Source organism: Lontra canadensis, unplaced genomic scaffold (assembly GCF_010015895.1).
Source record: "Lontra canadensis isolate GAN:19392208 unplaced genomic scaffold, GSC_riverotter_1.0 scaffold3, whole genome shotgun sequence".
NCBI lineage: Eukaryota > Metazoa > Chordata > Mammalia > Carnivora > Mustelidae > Lontra > Lontra canadensis.
Window position 1 is genome coordinate 47,047,646 of NW_022630997.1, and position 17,631 is coordinate 47,065,276.

General features: G+C 35.2%; 1 protein-coding gene across 3 annotated transcripts in view; it reads left to right on the forward strand.

Moving 5' to 3' along the window:
* The window catches only part of HERC4 (HECT and RLD domain containing E3 ubiquitin protein ligase 4), a 116,477-nt gene extending 100,549 nt beyond the window's left edge, over window positions 1–15,928 (forward strand). For all 3 annotated transcript variants that reach the window (XM_032841930.1, XM_032841940.1, XM_032841950.1), the window contains 6 exons: window positions 977–1,143; window positions 1,763–1,829; window positions 4,330–4,412; window positions 8,684–8,867; window positions 13,519–13,621; window positions 15,270–15,928. In XM_032841930.1, the coding sequence (XP_032697821.1) occupies window positions 977–1,143; window positions 1,763–1,829; window positions 4,330–4,412; window positions 8,684–8,867; window positions 13,519–13,621; window positions 15,270–15,478 (813 nt within the window). In that variant the 3' untranslated portion in view covers window positions 15,479–15,928. The remainder of the gene's footprint in view (window positions 1–976; window positions 1,144–1,762; window positions 1,830–4,329; window positions 4,413–8,683; window positions 8,868–13,518; window positions 13,622–15,269) is intronic.
* Window positions 15,929–17,631: the final 1,703 nt, after the last annotated feature.

Genomic DNA, 17,631 nt, shown 5'->3' on the forward strand with positions numbered 1-17,631 from the left:
CTTTTGTAAGAGCAATATGCAATCATTAAAAAATCATGTTCTAAAAAAAAAAATCATGTTCTAAAAAAAAAAATCATGTTCTATGGGGGCTATTGGGTGACTCAGTCAGTTGGGCGTCCAACTCTTGATCTCACTCAGGTCATGAGTTCAAGCCCCACTCTGGGCTCCATGGCTGTGGTGCCTACTTTAAAAAATAATAAAATAAAAGTACATAAGTAAAAATCATGTTCTAGAAGAATATTTAATGATATAAGAAAATACTTGTGATTAGACAAAGGAGAAAATTTCACTATATTTTTAAACTGTTTTTTTAAACTAACTGGATGGGAATACATAAAAATATTGTTTAAATTCTTGTTTCTAAGTGATTACAATTTCTTATGCTTTTTGTTTTCCAAATTTTAAAAGTGTATAATTTAAATCAGATTTAATGTTCTAGTAGTCATTTCATTTATTTAATGCTTAATGATGTGGAAATGTTTATATTTCTGGGGAAAAGGCCACTTGTGAAGTTATACATGTAGTCTGGTTTTAGCTAGATATTTATTTTGTGAAAATATATTGGGTGGGGGGACACGTGGGTGGCTCAGATGGTTAAGTGTCTGCCTTTGGCTCAGGTCACCATCTCAAGTCCTGAGATCAAGCCCCTCGTTGGGCTCCTTGCTCAGCAGGGAATCTGCTTCTCCCTCTGCCTCTGCTGCTCCCCTTGCTCCTGCTCTCTCTCTCTCTCTCCCTCTCAAATGAATAAATAAAATATTTTTTAAAAAGGAAATATATTGAATGTGCAGAAATGCTAATCGTGATACTGTCCCATGGAGATGTGATTGAGAATGAGCTTTTCCCTTGTTATTATTCAGTACTTACTCCTATATCTTCAAATTTTTCTAGTACAAATATGTGTTTTTGTCATCAGAAGAATTTATTATTTTAAAACTTGGAGAAAACACATCTTTCCTTTTTTTTCTGTTATCTTTAGACATTTGAAGACAGTGATTTGTTCCACTTGATTGGTGTTATCTGTGGATTAGCAATTTATAATTTTACTATTGTGGACCTCCATTTTCCTTTGGCTTTGTATAAGAAACTGCTAAAAAAGAAGCCATCCTTGGATGATTTGAAGGAACTAGTACCTGATGTTGGAAGGTTAGTTACAAAAATGACAAAGGTTTTAATAGGGAATGGGAAATGTAAAGAAAGCTTTCTTTCCTTTTAGGAATAATTGTATTTTGTTCTTGTTCAATTTCTAAAACAAACAAAAGCCCTTCTGATATTGGAGAACTCTTTGTGTTACCCAGATCCAAAATTTTCTACTGAAAGACTTGTATGTATAAAACCATTTGCTAAATTTTTAGTAATTTAACAGTGTTTTGCAAATATCAGATAATAAACTTAGGAAGGTAATGTTTCCTGAGAGTAGTTAAATTATTTATTTGGACTTTTGATTACCTTCATTCCTAGCTGGAATATGTAAAGTCTCTTTTTATTTATTACATAAAATAGAAAAAAATTGTATATAAGTAAGAACAAACGTTGAAAATGGGTGGATACATGGCCTTTGTATTCAGAAGAAGAGATAAAGACCTTAGAGTGATTTTTTTTTTTTCCCCCTTCGGAATTGTTCGTTAGGTAGCCATTGTATATCTACCATCTGAACAAATATAAAAGTACAGATTAATTAAAGGATTTTATCAAGAATGAATGTATTTATTCATAACCAAAATAGTCAAAATACCCAATAAGAAACATGTGTATTATTTTGCAGAAGCATGCAGCAGTTACTGGATTATCCAGAAGATGATGTTGAGGAAACATTTTGTCTTAATTTTACGGTAAGATGGAAAGACAAAATAGACTGATTATTCATCATCCCTTTTATTTAACAGCTGTGCCTTACAGGTTTTGGGTTGTCTTTTTTTTTTTTTTTTTTTTGATGGGTAGAATTCTTAACCCATTTTAGCTAACATTTATTGAGCATTAACTATATGCTAGTCACAGTACGTACATTATTTCATTTAATCCTCATAACAGCCCTATGAGATTAGTATTATTATCCTTATTTTACAGATGAAGAAAACTGAAAACAATCATTACATGTCAGAAATAATATTTATACCCAAGCCTGTGACTTCAGAGCCTAGTGCTCTGTCATTATGCTAAAGATCCTTTACAAATACAAGAGGACCTCTTTATTCAAGTATTCATTTTTGAGTCTACAATTATAAGAGTGTTTAGAGAAGCAAAGGTTATTATACATAGAATATTCAGTAATAAACTTACCACTTAAAAGATCAATTCCTGCTCAGACATCCCTTTCTGCTTCACACTAGTATTTGTCCTTGACCATTTGTCTTACTTTTGAAATGACATACCACAGTAAAAATACAAATATGTTGGAATGTTATTTGGAAAATGAAATTGCAAATCAAAGATACAGAATTTTGTTAATTCAGTGAAAGGGATGGTGAATAACTTACCCATCCAAATGCAAAGCCATTGACAAACAAGGATCTGGCAGAAGTAGGCAGTTGACAAAGAAGAAAAAATAAGCAAGGATTATGATAAGGGACTTCAGAATGAAATGATCTGAATATTAAAATTAAACTCTTAGGAAAATGGTAAAACCTTTGGTTTTCTTTGTTTTTCTTTTCATTTTAAAAACTTAGTATATTTGTTTTCTCCCCCAAATAGTCTTCTTTATGATATTGAGGTTAATCTGCCAGACACTGGATTCTGCTATCACACAATTTTACCAGAAATACTATGTGCCCCCTCAAAAAAGTTTACCCATTTTTTTCATCATTTTAAGAATTGGCACATAGTACGATTGGAAGAAAATTTGGTAGATTTAAGATGAAATAAATGAATTTATTTTAAGAGTTTCTTTCCCCTAAGGATAAAGGTCCTCCTTGGACTTTTTCTGTTGACTATGAAATTTTTAGTTCCCCATTTCAACTGAATAGTTGGTTTTCCAATGGTTTACTTCTTCAACTCAGTTTCACTTATAGCAGTATCAATTATCTTTAAACCTTTATTGATTATCTCATTGGGCTGATACATTGGGTTCCAAACAATGTAATTTCTAATTTATCAGTCACCAAGTTTGTGAATGTTTAGTATATTCAAGAATTATGGTAATTTAAACATTCCTATCCACTGCCATTTCTTTCCCAGAAATTTTCAGTGGCTCTTCATTGCTTGCATAGTAATAGCTCTATAATGGGCTTCAAAAAAATTGGTAAATATGACTTTCATTCTAACCTACGTTGTCCCTCTGTTCATGCTGAGTTTTATCACGTCACACATATTCTCTCACATACCTTATCCTCCTATTTTTTAGGGCCCTACATTTTCAGAACTTGGTATTTACTCTCATATGTATCCTATACAGTCTCTGTGCTCAGTCAAAAATCCTTTCCCCTCTCAATCTCTTGAGAGCCGACTCATCTTTCTAGGTTCTTTTCAGATGACGTTTCCTCCTTGAAGTCTTTCATACTTCTTCCACCTAGAAGTGAGTGTGCTTTCTTCTGTGGTCTGATAGCAATTTGTTCATGTCTCTATTATGACATTTATTTTATTATACAAAGTTGTTTACATAACACATTTCTCCTCTTTAAGGGATAATATACTCCACAGCAGGGATTTGTTCATCTTTTATCATCCCACTACCACCACAGTGTTTTCTAGATAGCAGGTACTAAAAAAAAAATATGTTCTAATAGAAGAGGGCAATATTCCAAAAAGAGGGACTAGAAAGAAAAAATGCAAAGGTGGGAATGGTAATATTAATAGGAAAATTAGCAGACTAGTAAGGGAAATAAAAAGTTTCAAAATAATTGACTGTCTTTATAAATCCAATTAATAGCATACTAGAAAAATCACCTGTGATCAAGAATGCAAACAAGGTAGATATTAGGAATACATACATAGTAGTGGTTGTCATGTGAGAAGAATGCAAAGCTGGTCTGGGCTACATACATTTTGACACTTAGATTCTGTCATGTGTACAAAGAAAACATCCTTTCTAATATAGTGATTGTTCTAAAAAAGGTTTGCATATAATAAATACTCAGTTTCCTGTTGTTAACTAACCAAACACTTGATAATTTGTAATTAATTAGTCACAGTAGGATTTTACACTACTACAGAGGATGAAAATTTCTAGTTATGGCTTTATGCAGAATTCACAAATAAGCTTATGGTAGTAGCAGAATTTTACCTCAGCTTTGTTCTTATATTTAATGAGAGAAAGGTAGAATATAATAATAGGTTATTAAAATCTAATAAGTTTTGAGTCTGACATTGACTTTTTTTAAAAATTTAAATTAATAGATCACAGTTGAAAACTTTGGTGCAACAGAAGTGAAAGAGCTGGTTCTAAATGGTGCAGACACAGCTGTTAACAAACAAAATCGGTAAGTGAATTATAGCAGCATCAGTGGTAGTAATAAGATTCCATAGGCATTTTTCTTCTGTATATAGAAACATGTCACAACCTTAAGTTTTTACTCAGATAAAACTTACTTTTTGAATGGTTAGTAAGGAAGTAATTGCCTTTTGCTTCTGAATCCCTTTAAGACATTACTAAAGTTTGGGATAAAAAGATCATAAACAAGCAAAACAAGGAGAAGGGAGAGGGGACAACCACAAACTCATTTTTGAAATCTAGAAAACAGGATAACTAACTTTAGCCAAACAGAAAGCTGCAACATAAGATGGACTGGGAGGAGCCAAGAAGATAGCCAGTTTATGTTGCCAAAGTCTTGGGCATTGAGAATAAAAAATGTTGGAAGGTATATGGAGTTTAGGGGAATACTGGAGACAGAAAGATTGCTATTGTAAAAAATAAAACCCCATTTTAATTAGTACAGTAGCCTGGCAACTTCACCTTTCCAGTCTGGGCAGATGGTTGAAAATTTATCTTCTGGGGAGATTGAACTAAAGGGACTTTGGATATGCTGGTGGGTGGGCGGGGAGACGACTTTGGATGTGCGTACAGTTTGGCACAGGGTGGGTAAAAGAACTGAAAACAAGTAGATTGATTTACACCCCCCCCTTGGCATTGTATATTGGAGGATTTTTTAGATAAACTGCCTCACTTAAATATGAATGGATAGCCAAAGATTGGTAGCCCTTTAAGGAAAAACCAAAACAGTTGAGAAGAACGCAAAAGAAAGAGAAACAATGCAGGATGAAGAACAGAACTTCAAAAGAAACTGAAATCAGTATTCTTATCTATATGGATTAAAAATTATTCACTTTTAAGTATCAAAAATTCAATTAAGAATTGGAAAAAAGATCACTGAGAGAAATTTGCTGAAGAAATGGTATCAAAAAACTTAGAGAATTGAATGACATACCTTAAAAGACCTGCCTTTAAAATTGAAAGCATCAAGGGGTGCTTGGGTGGCTCAGTGGGTTAATAAGCCTCTGCCTTTGGCTCAGGTCATGATTTCAGGATCCTGGGATTGAGCCCTGCATCAGGCTCTCTGCTCAGCAGGGAGCTTGCTTCCCCCTCTCTCTCTGCCAGCCTGTCTGCCTGCTTGTGATTCTTCTTTCTGTGTCAAATAAATAAAATCTTAAATAAAAGAAAAATTGAAAGCATCAAAAGAATTGCGGTGGGAGACATACCAAGGCAAAATAGAATTTCAAAATCCCCAGGGGAAAAAAGGATCCTAAAACCTTCCAGGAAAAAAAAAAAAGTATGCCATATACAAAGAATTAAGAATCAGAATAACATCAAATGTCTAAAGAATGACACTGAAGTTAGGAGATCAAAATTCTGGGAAAAAGTACTTTTTAACTTTGAATTCTGTATCTGTTAAGTATGTCAGTGTATATTAAAACATCTTCCTGCATCCAGAGTCTCAGATACCTACTTCCAGTGCAGTTTTCACAAGAAGTTATAGGAGAATGTATTCTACCAAACAAGGAATTAAACCAAGAAGGAGAAAGACACATGATCCAAAAAAAAAAAAAAAAAAACCCACATAGGATCCAATATAGAAGAGAGGCAAAGAGAATTCCTTTTGAAGGAACAGCAATGTGTAGGTTTAGGAAGAGCAACCAAAGTGGGTGAAATCAAGAGGATGGAAGGCTCCAGAAGAAAAATACAACTGATGCTCCCTTATGTGATGCTTCCTAGAGTTGAATGAGCCTAAAGGAGGTTAACATTTCTGTTGAAGTTAGAGATGAAGTAGCAAATTAGGGAAGCAGAAGTTCTTTTTAAGAAAAGGCAGGTAACCCTCAAATACTCTAGCTTAATTCTAAATAATATTTATAATCATAAAAATAACTAACTTTGGTGAATAGTGAACTAAAATTGTTAGAATGGGAGCTTTGGGGGAAACAAAGTGAGAATGGGCCAAGTAAAGTAAATCTCCACCTTCCAACAGTAGATAATCAGTTCATTAGGTTATATTTTAAGTTGAAAATTAAGGAATAACAATAAAATTAGGTTGTTGAAGTTTGAAGGTAAATATCAGAAGGGATAGCAAAAAGTTAAGAATTTGCCTTTGAGTATCTGAAATTTCTAAATGTGCAAGACAAAATTGGTTCATTCTCTACTGTGTTACAATTAGAGCTAGCTTATTGGCTGTTGCAAGGGACTTTATCCAAATGGTTATAATCTTGGTTCTGCTACTTCGAAGCTGTGTAACTGTAGGAATGTCTCCATGCCTCAGTCTCCTTTTCTATAGAATGTGATGTTAAATTGTACCTATTTCATGAGGCTATTTTGAGGATTAAATGAGGCAATAATTCTAAGATGTTTAGAGTAGTGCCTAGCACATGTACGTGCTCAGTAAATGTTGGTTGTTAGGAGTATTACTATTTGACATTTTAAACTGTGCATATGTCTTACTTTGATTAAAAATAAAGCTGTTTTTAAAATAATGTGAAAAAATTTAGGTTTTTCTAACCTTTCTTTTAAAAAAATGGTTTTGAAAAACTTTGTGATTTAGAGAGGTTTATTCCTGCTTTTAAAGATCTTGTTTAGTTTTTTTAATCTAGTTTAGAAACAATTTAAAGAATTTTATCTTTGTATTACCATTCTTACTTAGATAATAAAAGTGTTGAAGATAAAAATCTTAGCACATAAAGTAATTTAGCCTTTTGTGTTTAAGGCCTTTAACTGGTACAGATAAATTTCACTTTCCAATTAGATGAATTATAAAATTATGCATTACAAAATTACCTGCTGCTTTTCATCAGAGACTAATAGCATATGCTATTGATTTTTCCTTAGGCCCGCCCAATTTTATATTACAATGGCCTCCTTTAACTTTTTTTTCCTCTTTTTAAATTCACTTTGGGGCACCTGGGTGGCTCAGTTGGTTAAGCAACTGCCTTCAGCTCAGGTCATGATCCTGGAGTCCTGGGGTCGAGTCCTGCATTGGGCTCCCTGCTTGGCAGGAAATGTGCTTCTCCTTTAAACCCTCCCCTTCTCATGCTCGCTCTCTCTCAAATAAGTAAAAAATAAATAAATAAAATAAATTCACTTTGGAATTATTTTATAATAATTTTATAATTTGCTAAGATAACTGAATTTGCCAGTATTCCCATTTGTAGAATTATCCTTTTTAATTTGGAAGACAGGAGTAAAAAATACTGAAATCATCTGGTACCCCTTTTCATTATTTGTTTGATTAGATAGTTGCATAAAATATTGTGGCTAACAGAACAAATTGAATAAACTGTAGTGCTAAGTATTAGGTAAAGAGGACTTTTTTTTTTTTTTTAAATAGTTTCCTTGCAGGAAAAAGCATCAGAAGTGTTTATGTGTGTATGGGTACATGCACATAGTTTTGAAAAGAAAACTGTACTTGTAATCTTTAATGATTATCCTAAAAGAGTACTTAATAACCCTTTTGGTATTTAGTTTTTAAAATAAATTTTATTGGGACACCTGGCTTGCCTAGTAAGTAGAGCACGTGACTCTTAATCTCTGGCTCATGAGTTTAAGCCCCACATCAGACACAGAACCTACTTAAAAAAAAAAAAAAAAAAAAAAAATTTGTTTTCAGATCTTTGAACCCTGAGGAAAAGCAGACTGTTGTTTGCTAATAGTCTGAATCCCAAAGCTCTCATTTTTTTAATCACCTGATATTTTTAACAGATGAATCTTTTTAGGGGTACATGTGGAGTGGTGCATCTAAATCTCAACAGTTCGTGAGTCCTGGAAAAGTATTTTGGGAGCGCCTGGGTGGCTCAGTCATTAAGTGACTGCCTTTGGCTCAGGTCATGATCCCAGGGTCCTGGGATCAAGCCCCACATCGGGTTCCTTGCTCAGTGTGAAGCCTCTCACACTCCCCTTGCTTGTGTTCCCTCTCTCACTATGTCTCTGTCAAATAAATAAATAAAATCTTTAAAAAAAGTTATTTTGATAGACATTTGTGTCATCATTCTTCCCATTAGGAAATAACATTTTACCTCGGAATAGCCTCATTTATATTAGGCTATGAATGATAGATTAAGTCTACATGCATCCTAGATAATACTGGATTTTTGTAAAGAAAGAATAATTAACTTCTCTGCAAAGACTTTGTCCCCTTAGAATCCTAGTCATACTTTTTCAGTTTAAGTAACAACTGTACAGGAGCACTCAAACTTTTAATGAGACTATGTATCTATTCTCCATAAAAAAAGATTTTTATATTCTTTGCCATGTGTGCCTTTTCATTTCTAGGCAGGAGTTTGTTGATGCTTACGTGGATTACATATTCAATAAATCAGTGGCTTCCTTGTTTGATGCTTTCCATGCGGGCTTCCATAAGGTCTGTGGAGGAAAAGTTCTTCAACTCTTCCAGCCAAATGAACTACAAGCAATGGTTATTGGAAATACAAATTATGATTGGAAGGAACTGGAAAAGGTAGGAGAAAACAAATCTATGAATTGTTTTAACAGAAAAGCAAAAGGAAAATATGGCTTATTGATGGAAAAATTGCCCTCTCACTGTTATCCATTTTACACTATTACTGTCCTGTTTACAGGAAAACTCTGTACCCTTCTTCCTCCACAATTAATGAATTTTACTTATAAATGAATTAGATAGCATTTTTGTATTTGGGGTAGTGATAGTTTTTGTATGGAAAAATGTCATTTATGACAGAGGTCATATGGAAATCCAGCTAAACTGAGTTTTCATTCTGCCCAGTCATAGGAAAACCATTATGAAAAGCACTCACATTGCTTAAGATGGTTGTTTCTTTTTTTCCTGATTAGTCTCAATGTTAAATTTTTTAGCAGAGAGTAAATAATATTCATGATCTTCATCACTAGTGCCTTAACCAATAAAGGGATCTTTAGGAAGAAGATTAGGAATTTTTAGGAACTTTTTTCTTTTCCTTCTTTGTACAAAGAATTCTCAGATATTTCTTCAGATAAACATTGAATAAAAAGTGCTAGGCTAGATCAGCTTTGAGAAAGATGTATGCAAGTTTGACTTACAAGTTTTTCCATCTTTGTTCTGTACCCCTGAAGCAAATAATACATTGTATGTGAATTTTTAAAAATTCAACACACACACAAAAAGAATTTTTTCTTACTTGTAATCTAGAAAACACCTGATACAATTCTTGCAGTAAGAGTTTGATATAGGGCACCTGGGTGGCTCAGTCCGTTAGGCTTCCCGCCTTTGGCTCAGGGTCATAATCCTGGGGTCCTGGGATTGATCCCCACGTTGGGCTCCCTACTGCTTCTCCCACTCCCTCACCCTGTGCCCCTGATCCTGTTCTGTATCTTTCTCTCTCACTTACTCACTCTCTCAAATAATTTTTAAAAAGTTTGATACATAACGACACCTGTCAAGTTAGCTAACATCACAAAATACAGTAAGTCTAATAAGGATACAGGGCATTGGGAACTTTCATACATTGCTGGTGGGAATACAGATGGTATGGCCACTTTGGAAACAGTTTGGCATTTTCTTACAAAGTTAAATATGCACTTAACACATGAGCTAGCAATTCTACTCTAAGGTATTAAGTTATGTTCATACAAAAATCTATAAACAAGGGGGTATGGGGCATTATTGTTTAATGGGTATTGAGTTTCAGTTTAGCCAGATGAAGAGTTCTGGAGATGGATGGTGGTGATGGTTGCGTAACAGCGTGAATGTACTTAATGGCACCAAACTGTACACTTAAAAAGGGTTAAGATGGTGAACTTCGTTTATAGGTATTTTACCACAGTTTGTTTTTTTATTGTGTTTTAAAAACCTGCAAACATGTCAAAAACAATAAACAACCTCAGATTTCCTTCAGTGGGTGAACAGATAAACCAGCCTAGGGTATATCCATACAGTAGAATACTAAGCAATGAAAAGGGATACATTCCTGATACATGCGACATTTGGGATGACTCAGAGTCCTTACGCAGTGTGAAGAAGGATTATATACTCTATGATTCCATGTACATGACATTTTTGAAGAGACAAAAATATGGTGAAGTGGGCTAGCGGGAGTGGGTATGTGACAGGAGAGGGTAGCACTAAAGAGTTCTTTGGGATGATGAGTGTTCCGTGTCCTGATTGTGGTGGTAGGTACACGAGTTGATACATGCGCTTCAAACTCACAGAACAATACACACACCAGAAAAGGCCAGTTTTACCCTTTAATAATTCAGGAATACATTTTTTAAATTCAAAAATAATTAGGACTTCTAGTTAGTTAAACATACTAGAATAAACCTGTTTTTTCTCTGCTCCTTTCCAGAATCTCACTAGAATGACAATAAAGGAATAAAAATAGAATACACAGAGAAAATATAAAAATACCATTAACAAGAGAAAAAAGAAGTTTTTGAAGACAGAAAATGCATGGATGGATGAGTTGATGAGTGACTAGAGCAAAGAAAATTGAACTCTAAGCCTCCTGAGGGGCAGGGTTTTTAAGAGGCAACCCATTTCACACCCTAGAATTTCTAAAAGGCTCAGAAATTGGTACATCATGTTATTGTGGTGGCAGGATGAATGGTTAGGCTAAAAGCAGTAGAATTACTTCAGAGCTAATTTAAGGGATTGTTAGACTACTCAGGTTCTCTTTCTTAGACAGCAAAAGACAACGGTAGGGAGAGCCACAGAATCTGGGAGACCAGGAAGAACTGAGGAAAGCTGATAGGCAAGCTTAAATCCTCCAGGAAGGAGATTGAAGATTTCTTTTTTTGGTCAAATTGATCTGCTCAAGAGAAGAAAGCTGTACGGACCTTAAGGAGACCCTAGTGGAAATGGATTCCACCTCCAGTCACCCTGAAATGAAAAATGATACATTGGCCTCTCATCACACTTTACATCCTACACAATTTGTCCTTTTTGCCTCCTCTCCTATCATTCTTTTTCTCTCTTACACTACTTCAGCCTTAACAGCTTCTTCGCTGAGCCAGTCCTGGGACCTTTCTTTTCCCTATGCCTGAAACTTTTTTCACCTTGTAAGTCTGAAAGGGTTCCTGCTTTTTACTTCCTTTTATGTCTTTATACCTTCTCAGAGACCTTTACTGGCTACCATCTAAACTTGAGCGTACACACACACACACACACACAATCTGCTTTCCCTGCTTTATTTTCTCTTAGAATTTGACTTAACATAAATTTTACTCAATTGTCTTCACTGTCTGTTGCTTCTTCCTACCTGCTGCCCACGCGCCCCCCCCCCCCACCCCGCCGCCAATGTAAGCATTATGAAGGCAGGATTTTGTCTCTTTGTTCACTGCTATATTCCCAGAGCCTAGAAGAGCACTCAGTAAGTACTTAAAACCTCACTTGAAGATATAATTGATAGAAATAGTTTAGTATACTTTAGTGTACTTAGTATACTTCGGTTTCTTTTCATTGTGTATGTGATGCATTATAATTTCAGTGATTATGATTTGTGACTTTTAAATGCTCTTTCTTTCATCAGGACTGTGTACACATTTCCCCAGAACTATATAGAGGTTTTGAAAAAAAAGAAAAAACTTTAGTCATCCTCCTTTCATTCCCCACTAACATGCTCACAGACTATAATTCATATTCATTAATTAATTGACAGCTAGAATTTCAGCCATTTTTCTCCAAAACTGTTTACAAATAGCAAGTAATTTGTAGATTTCAAGATATCAGTCATTGAGATAATCATGGCTATAAACAGAGCCCAAAATTTTAAGCAGCCCATTAGCAAATACTTATTGAGCCCCTGTGGATAGCGAGTACTGTGCAGGAGATTAGGGAGACCTCAGTAAATGAGACTGAAACATGGTCTTTGCCCTGTAATAAGGAAGGTAGACATTAAATAATTTAACTCTGATGAATACAAAGAAAGAGTGTTCACTGAATAATATGTCAAGAACTTAACCTAGGCTACACAAATCTGGGAAAGCATCTCAGTAGATGGCAGTCTCTATAAGGTAAGGAAGGACTTTGTTGACTGCAGTTTACCCAGAGCTCCACATTTTGACTAAAACTTTCTGTGTATCTGTTGAATGAATCCGTGAATGAATTTGGTGACCTTTAGTCTGAGTCTTAAAGTATAAATAGAAATTAGCCTGACGAACAAAGGAAGGAGGAGGATGTGGCTAAGAGGTCTAGGGTGAGAGAACAGTGTGTCCAAAGGCCCTGATGCTGGAAGGTTCTTCCTGAGAACTAAAATTTAAGGCCAACTATACCTAGATTTTAAAGAACACTTTACAGTGTAAGATTTGCTCTCCCTCTCTCCTCTTTCCTCACCTTTTCTTAGTGCTGGCATTTTTTTAAAAAGAGAAGTACACTAGCTCCACTGCTGCAGATTATCCCAAAATTTAGTGGTTTAAAATAAACAGTGAACGGGGCGCCTGGGTGGCTCAGTGGGTTAAAGCCTCTGCCTTCGGCTCAGGTCATGATCCCAGGGTCCTGGGATCGAGCCCCACATCGGGCTCTCTGCTCCACGGGGAGCCTGCTTCCTCCCCTCTCTCTCTGCCTGCCTCTGCCTACTTGTGATCTCTGTCTGTCAAATAAATAAATAAAATCTTTAAAAGAAAAAAAAACTGAACATTTATTTTCCCACTTTTCTGCTGGCGAGCATTTCAGGAACAGCTTTAGCTGGGTGTTTTTAGCTTAGGGGTCTCTCATGAGATTGCAGTCAAAATACTGGTTGGTGCTTTAGTCACCTGAAGACTTCATTAAGGATAGATTACCTTCCAAGATGGCTCACTCACAAGACTGTTGGCTAAAAGCCTAGTGTTTCACCAAGACGACCTCCCTATACAGTTCTTTGAGTGTTCTCTTGAAATGACACCTGGTTCTCCCCGGAGTGAATGATCAAAGAGGTTGAAGCCACAGAGTTTGTTATGAGTTAGCCTCAGAAGTCATGTATTTCTTATACCTGCTATATCCTGATGATTACAGAGTCAGGCCTATATGCTGTGGGAGGGGCTACATAAGGAAGGGCATGAGCAATAGGAGGCAGAGATAATTAGGGGCCATTGTGGAAATTGACTACCACAGAAAACTTGACAGATTCAAGACAAAACTAAGATCACTTAATATTAATAAAAGATTATGTTGTTTTTAGAATACAGAATACAAAGGGGAATATTGGGCAGAACATCCAACGATAAAAATTTTTTGGGAAGTATTTCATGAATTACCACTGGAAAAGAAAAAACAATTTCTGTGTAAGTATTTCTAACTAGTCCTGTATGTTTTATGGGAAATGGAGTTAACTATTAAACTTATTGCCATAGATTAATTGACCGCTTTGTTGGATAAGGTATTTTCCCTATAGTATCATTCCAAGGTACTGTTTCTAATTTTCAGTTAGAGTAGATTTATCTGCATTCTTATTTTGAAAGCTGCATTCGGTTTGCCTCAAATAGAATTGATTCTTTCAAATGAAAACAAACTCTAACATTGACTACAATCAACTAGGGTTGTAGTTCCTTTTAGAATTTCTAAAAAGATTTCTAGAGGATAGCTTTTTTTTTTTTTTTTCTTTTGGCTTTTCTTTTTCCTTTTTCATCAAAACTTTGGGAATTTCTGTGGAAAATAGAACTTTTGTAGGACTTTGTACTCATTTATAACCTAGTGTGTCTTTCATCTGTTAAATGTATATTCTCATTGCAATGACACTCCCTATGTTTGTATTTTGTTACTTTTTTAATTTAAATTTTGTTAACATAGAGCACAATATTGGTTTCTGGCATAGAATTCAGTGATTTGTTAAATACAGCAGGCAGTGCTCATAAGTGCGGTCCTTCATACCCCTCCCCCATCTAGCGCATCCCTCACCTCCCTTCCACTTTTTAGTTTGTTCTCTGTCATTTAGACTCACTGTGGCTTATTTCCCTCTCTCCTTTTTTTTTTTTTCTTTTCCCCCTTCCCATATGTCCATCTGTTTTCTTTCTTAAATTCCACGTACCTGTGGGATCATATGGTGTTTGTCTTTCTCTGACTGACTTATTTCGCTTAGCCTAATACACTCCAGCTCCATCCACATTTTTTACAAATGGCAAGATTTCATTTCTTTTTGATGGCTGAATAATATTCCATTGTGTGTGTGTGTCTGTCTCACATCTTACTTATCCATTCATCAGGAAATGACACTCCCTTTGATATTCCTGCTATTGCCAAGAATATTTTTGTTAATCTTTTTCTGACGGCTGAAATAAGCTTGGCTGAATTTGCATATTTTAAGGATGACAAGTCTTTCTTAAGTGATTTGAGTTTTAGCTGTCCATTATAAATTTTTATTCAAAAATGTTGGAAACTGGGGCACCTGGGTGGCTCAGTCATTAAGTATCTGCCTTCGGCTCAGGTCCTGATCCCAGGGTTTTGGGATCGAGGCCCCCCCATCGGGCTGTCTGCTCGGCAGGAAGCCACCTTCTCCCTCTCCGACTCCCCCTGCTTGTGCTCCCTCTCTCGCTGTGTCTTTCTCTGTCAAATAAATAGAATCTTTAAAAAAAATGTTAGAAACATTGAAAAAGGAATCATAATCAAAACTGCACTTTGAAAAAACTGCATTTTGTATTTGATGTATAGACTAAATGGCTATTCCCAAAAGAATGGCTCTCAAATGTTTTGTCAAGGATGGTAGTCATTTATTCATCAAATATTTATTAAGCATATTCTGTGTGCTAACATTAAGATTATACTTCTAAAGGAAAAATATTATCTGGATGTATAATTAGTATGTCTCCAAAATCATGCTTCCACATTAGAGTAAATATTAATAATATAAAGGTTTGCCATGGTGACTGTACTAAATAACTTGGTACTCTATGTTTTGGTAAAAGTGGTTGGCTGAATGATTTTTTTTCTTGTTAGTATTTTTGACAGGTAGTGATCGCATTCCTATTCTTGGTATGAAGAGTCTAAAACTAGTCATCCAGTCAACAGGAGGTGGCGAGGAATATCTCCCAGTTTCTCATACCTGTTTTAATCTTCTGGATCTTCCAAAATACAAAGATAAAGAAACTCTACGCTCTAAACTGATTCAAGCAATCGATCATAATGAAGGCTTCAGTTTAATATAACTTTGGAAATATTAACTAATCAGTTTATTGCAAAAGCATTAAACTAATTGTGTTTTTCTTGTGGTGATGAATTCAGCAAGGTGACAGAGGTACTGTTATAATTCTTACTTGCAAAATGTTCAATGCTCTGAGTATTCATGGAAGCCAAAAAATAAAGGAAAATGAACAAACTGTGTTAATATTAAGCTTATTGTACAGAACCATGGATTTTTTTTGCCATCTTCCAATAAACATACAAGCATTGTGAATACATTGAAGTTTTACTAACATGAATTTGAAGAGTTTGCATATTTCACAAATGATCTGGTGTGTGAGTGCATGGAAATGTTGCTTAATTTTCAATCACTGAGTGAAAAACCTTTATCTTTGGCCTGCAATAGTCATTCGATTATTTTTTCATTTTGTAAATAATGTTAAGTTTTGTAATAAAATAGTTATGTTCTGATACCAGTACAGTTTCTATGGTTGTAATTCAACTGAGCTAAAAGGATTAACAATTATGATTAAATCTTATTCTGAGAATCTATAAAAGCAAAAAATTAGCATGATGAAACACAATCTTTGCTTTTTTACTAGAATAAATATCCTTGTGCAAATCTAAATTACAGATAGGAATTACCTAAATAACTTGTGGTTCTTTCCTTTTGTGAACCTGGAGATGCTACTGATAAGTGGGAGGCTATCAGAAAGCTTACTATTCAGTACTGGAAGAACTTTGTCCTACAGCTGCCAGGAATAGAAACTGGCTACTATGAGCACCAACCACTGGCTTATAGCTTCCAAAACTACTGATGCTGCAGGTTGGTATTTAGTCAGAATTTTCAGTGCTTTAGACTATTTCCTTGAATTTTTAGAAACAAAGCTTAACACAGTTTTTATGGTGCTGATGCTTAGTTATCTCCTGTGATTAACTGTAACAGTGAGTTGATGCAACACATGTGACTTTCTGCTATAATGCAAATATTTATTTTTTAAATTTATTTTTTAAAATGCCGTGAAAATTGTTTAAGTAATAAAGATTTATTGGTTTAATATTTACTCTTTCAGTGGTTCTCATATAAGATTCAAAATTCCTCAGTGTCTCAGGGAAGGTCTTTTAGATTTTAGATTATTACCTTTGCCATACAAAACTGTTTTTACAGAGGTCTCACATTTTCTTAGCTATTATAATTCCCAAATCCGAAGCAACTCTGAAAAAAAATTTGTTACCTCATTTTGCAGCAGAACTTGATTTGAATTGTTGAGGCTATTTATGGTATTAAATGGGACTATTTGTACATTTTACTGTGGCAGTGTTAATAGGTTTACTTCAGTGTGTTTGATCTTAAGTGCTGCCTCAGACCCCTGGGGGTGCTTTTAAAAATCTGTTAACATTCATAATTCAAAAATGCAAATGAGCCCAAGGGTTTTGGAGAAGGCATTGTGGACCTCTATTTTCCAGTTTAACTTAAAAACTGCCACTGGTAAGCCATCGGTGTCTTTTTATATAGATGGAAGCCCTTAAGCAGTATTCTCACATACAGTAATTCAGCTCTCAAAGTAGCACTCTCCCTCTGAAAATTCTTCCTTTTGTATTGTTTCCCTGTGCATCCATTTCTTGACGGTAGTGATTGTTCACATCGAAAACTCATGTGTATTTATCAGATTATTTTTTTTCTTTAGTAACCTTTATGCTATATGTAGCTGATCTGTGAAATAGCAGTCACTTTGGATTAATACAGATGGATTTCATTGAACAAATTTTTTTTTAAAGATTTTATTTATTTGAGAGAGAGAGAGAGAGAGAGAGAATGAGAGAGCGAGCATGAGAGGGGGGGAGGGCCAGAGGGAGAAGCAGACTCCCTGCCGAGCAGGGAGCCTAATGTGGGACTCGATCCCGGGACTCCAGGATCATGACCTGAGCCAAAGGCAGTTGCTTAACCAACTGAGCCACCCAGGCACTCTGAACAAATATTTTAACAAGGACCTGGCACATCTTATCTAGGAGCACAACAGTACAAGGCTTAATTTGGGTGAGTCTTATACTCTTCTCCCTCTGTTGCTGCAGACATACAGTAAGTAGCATTCACAGAAAAGAGATTAATAATAGAAAATTAAAATGCCATTGAAGATTTTTCAAACTGCTGTTTGCTTTTTTTAAAAATAGCACCTGG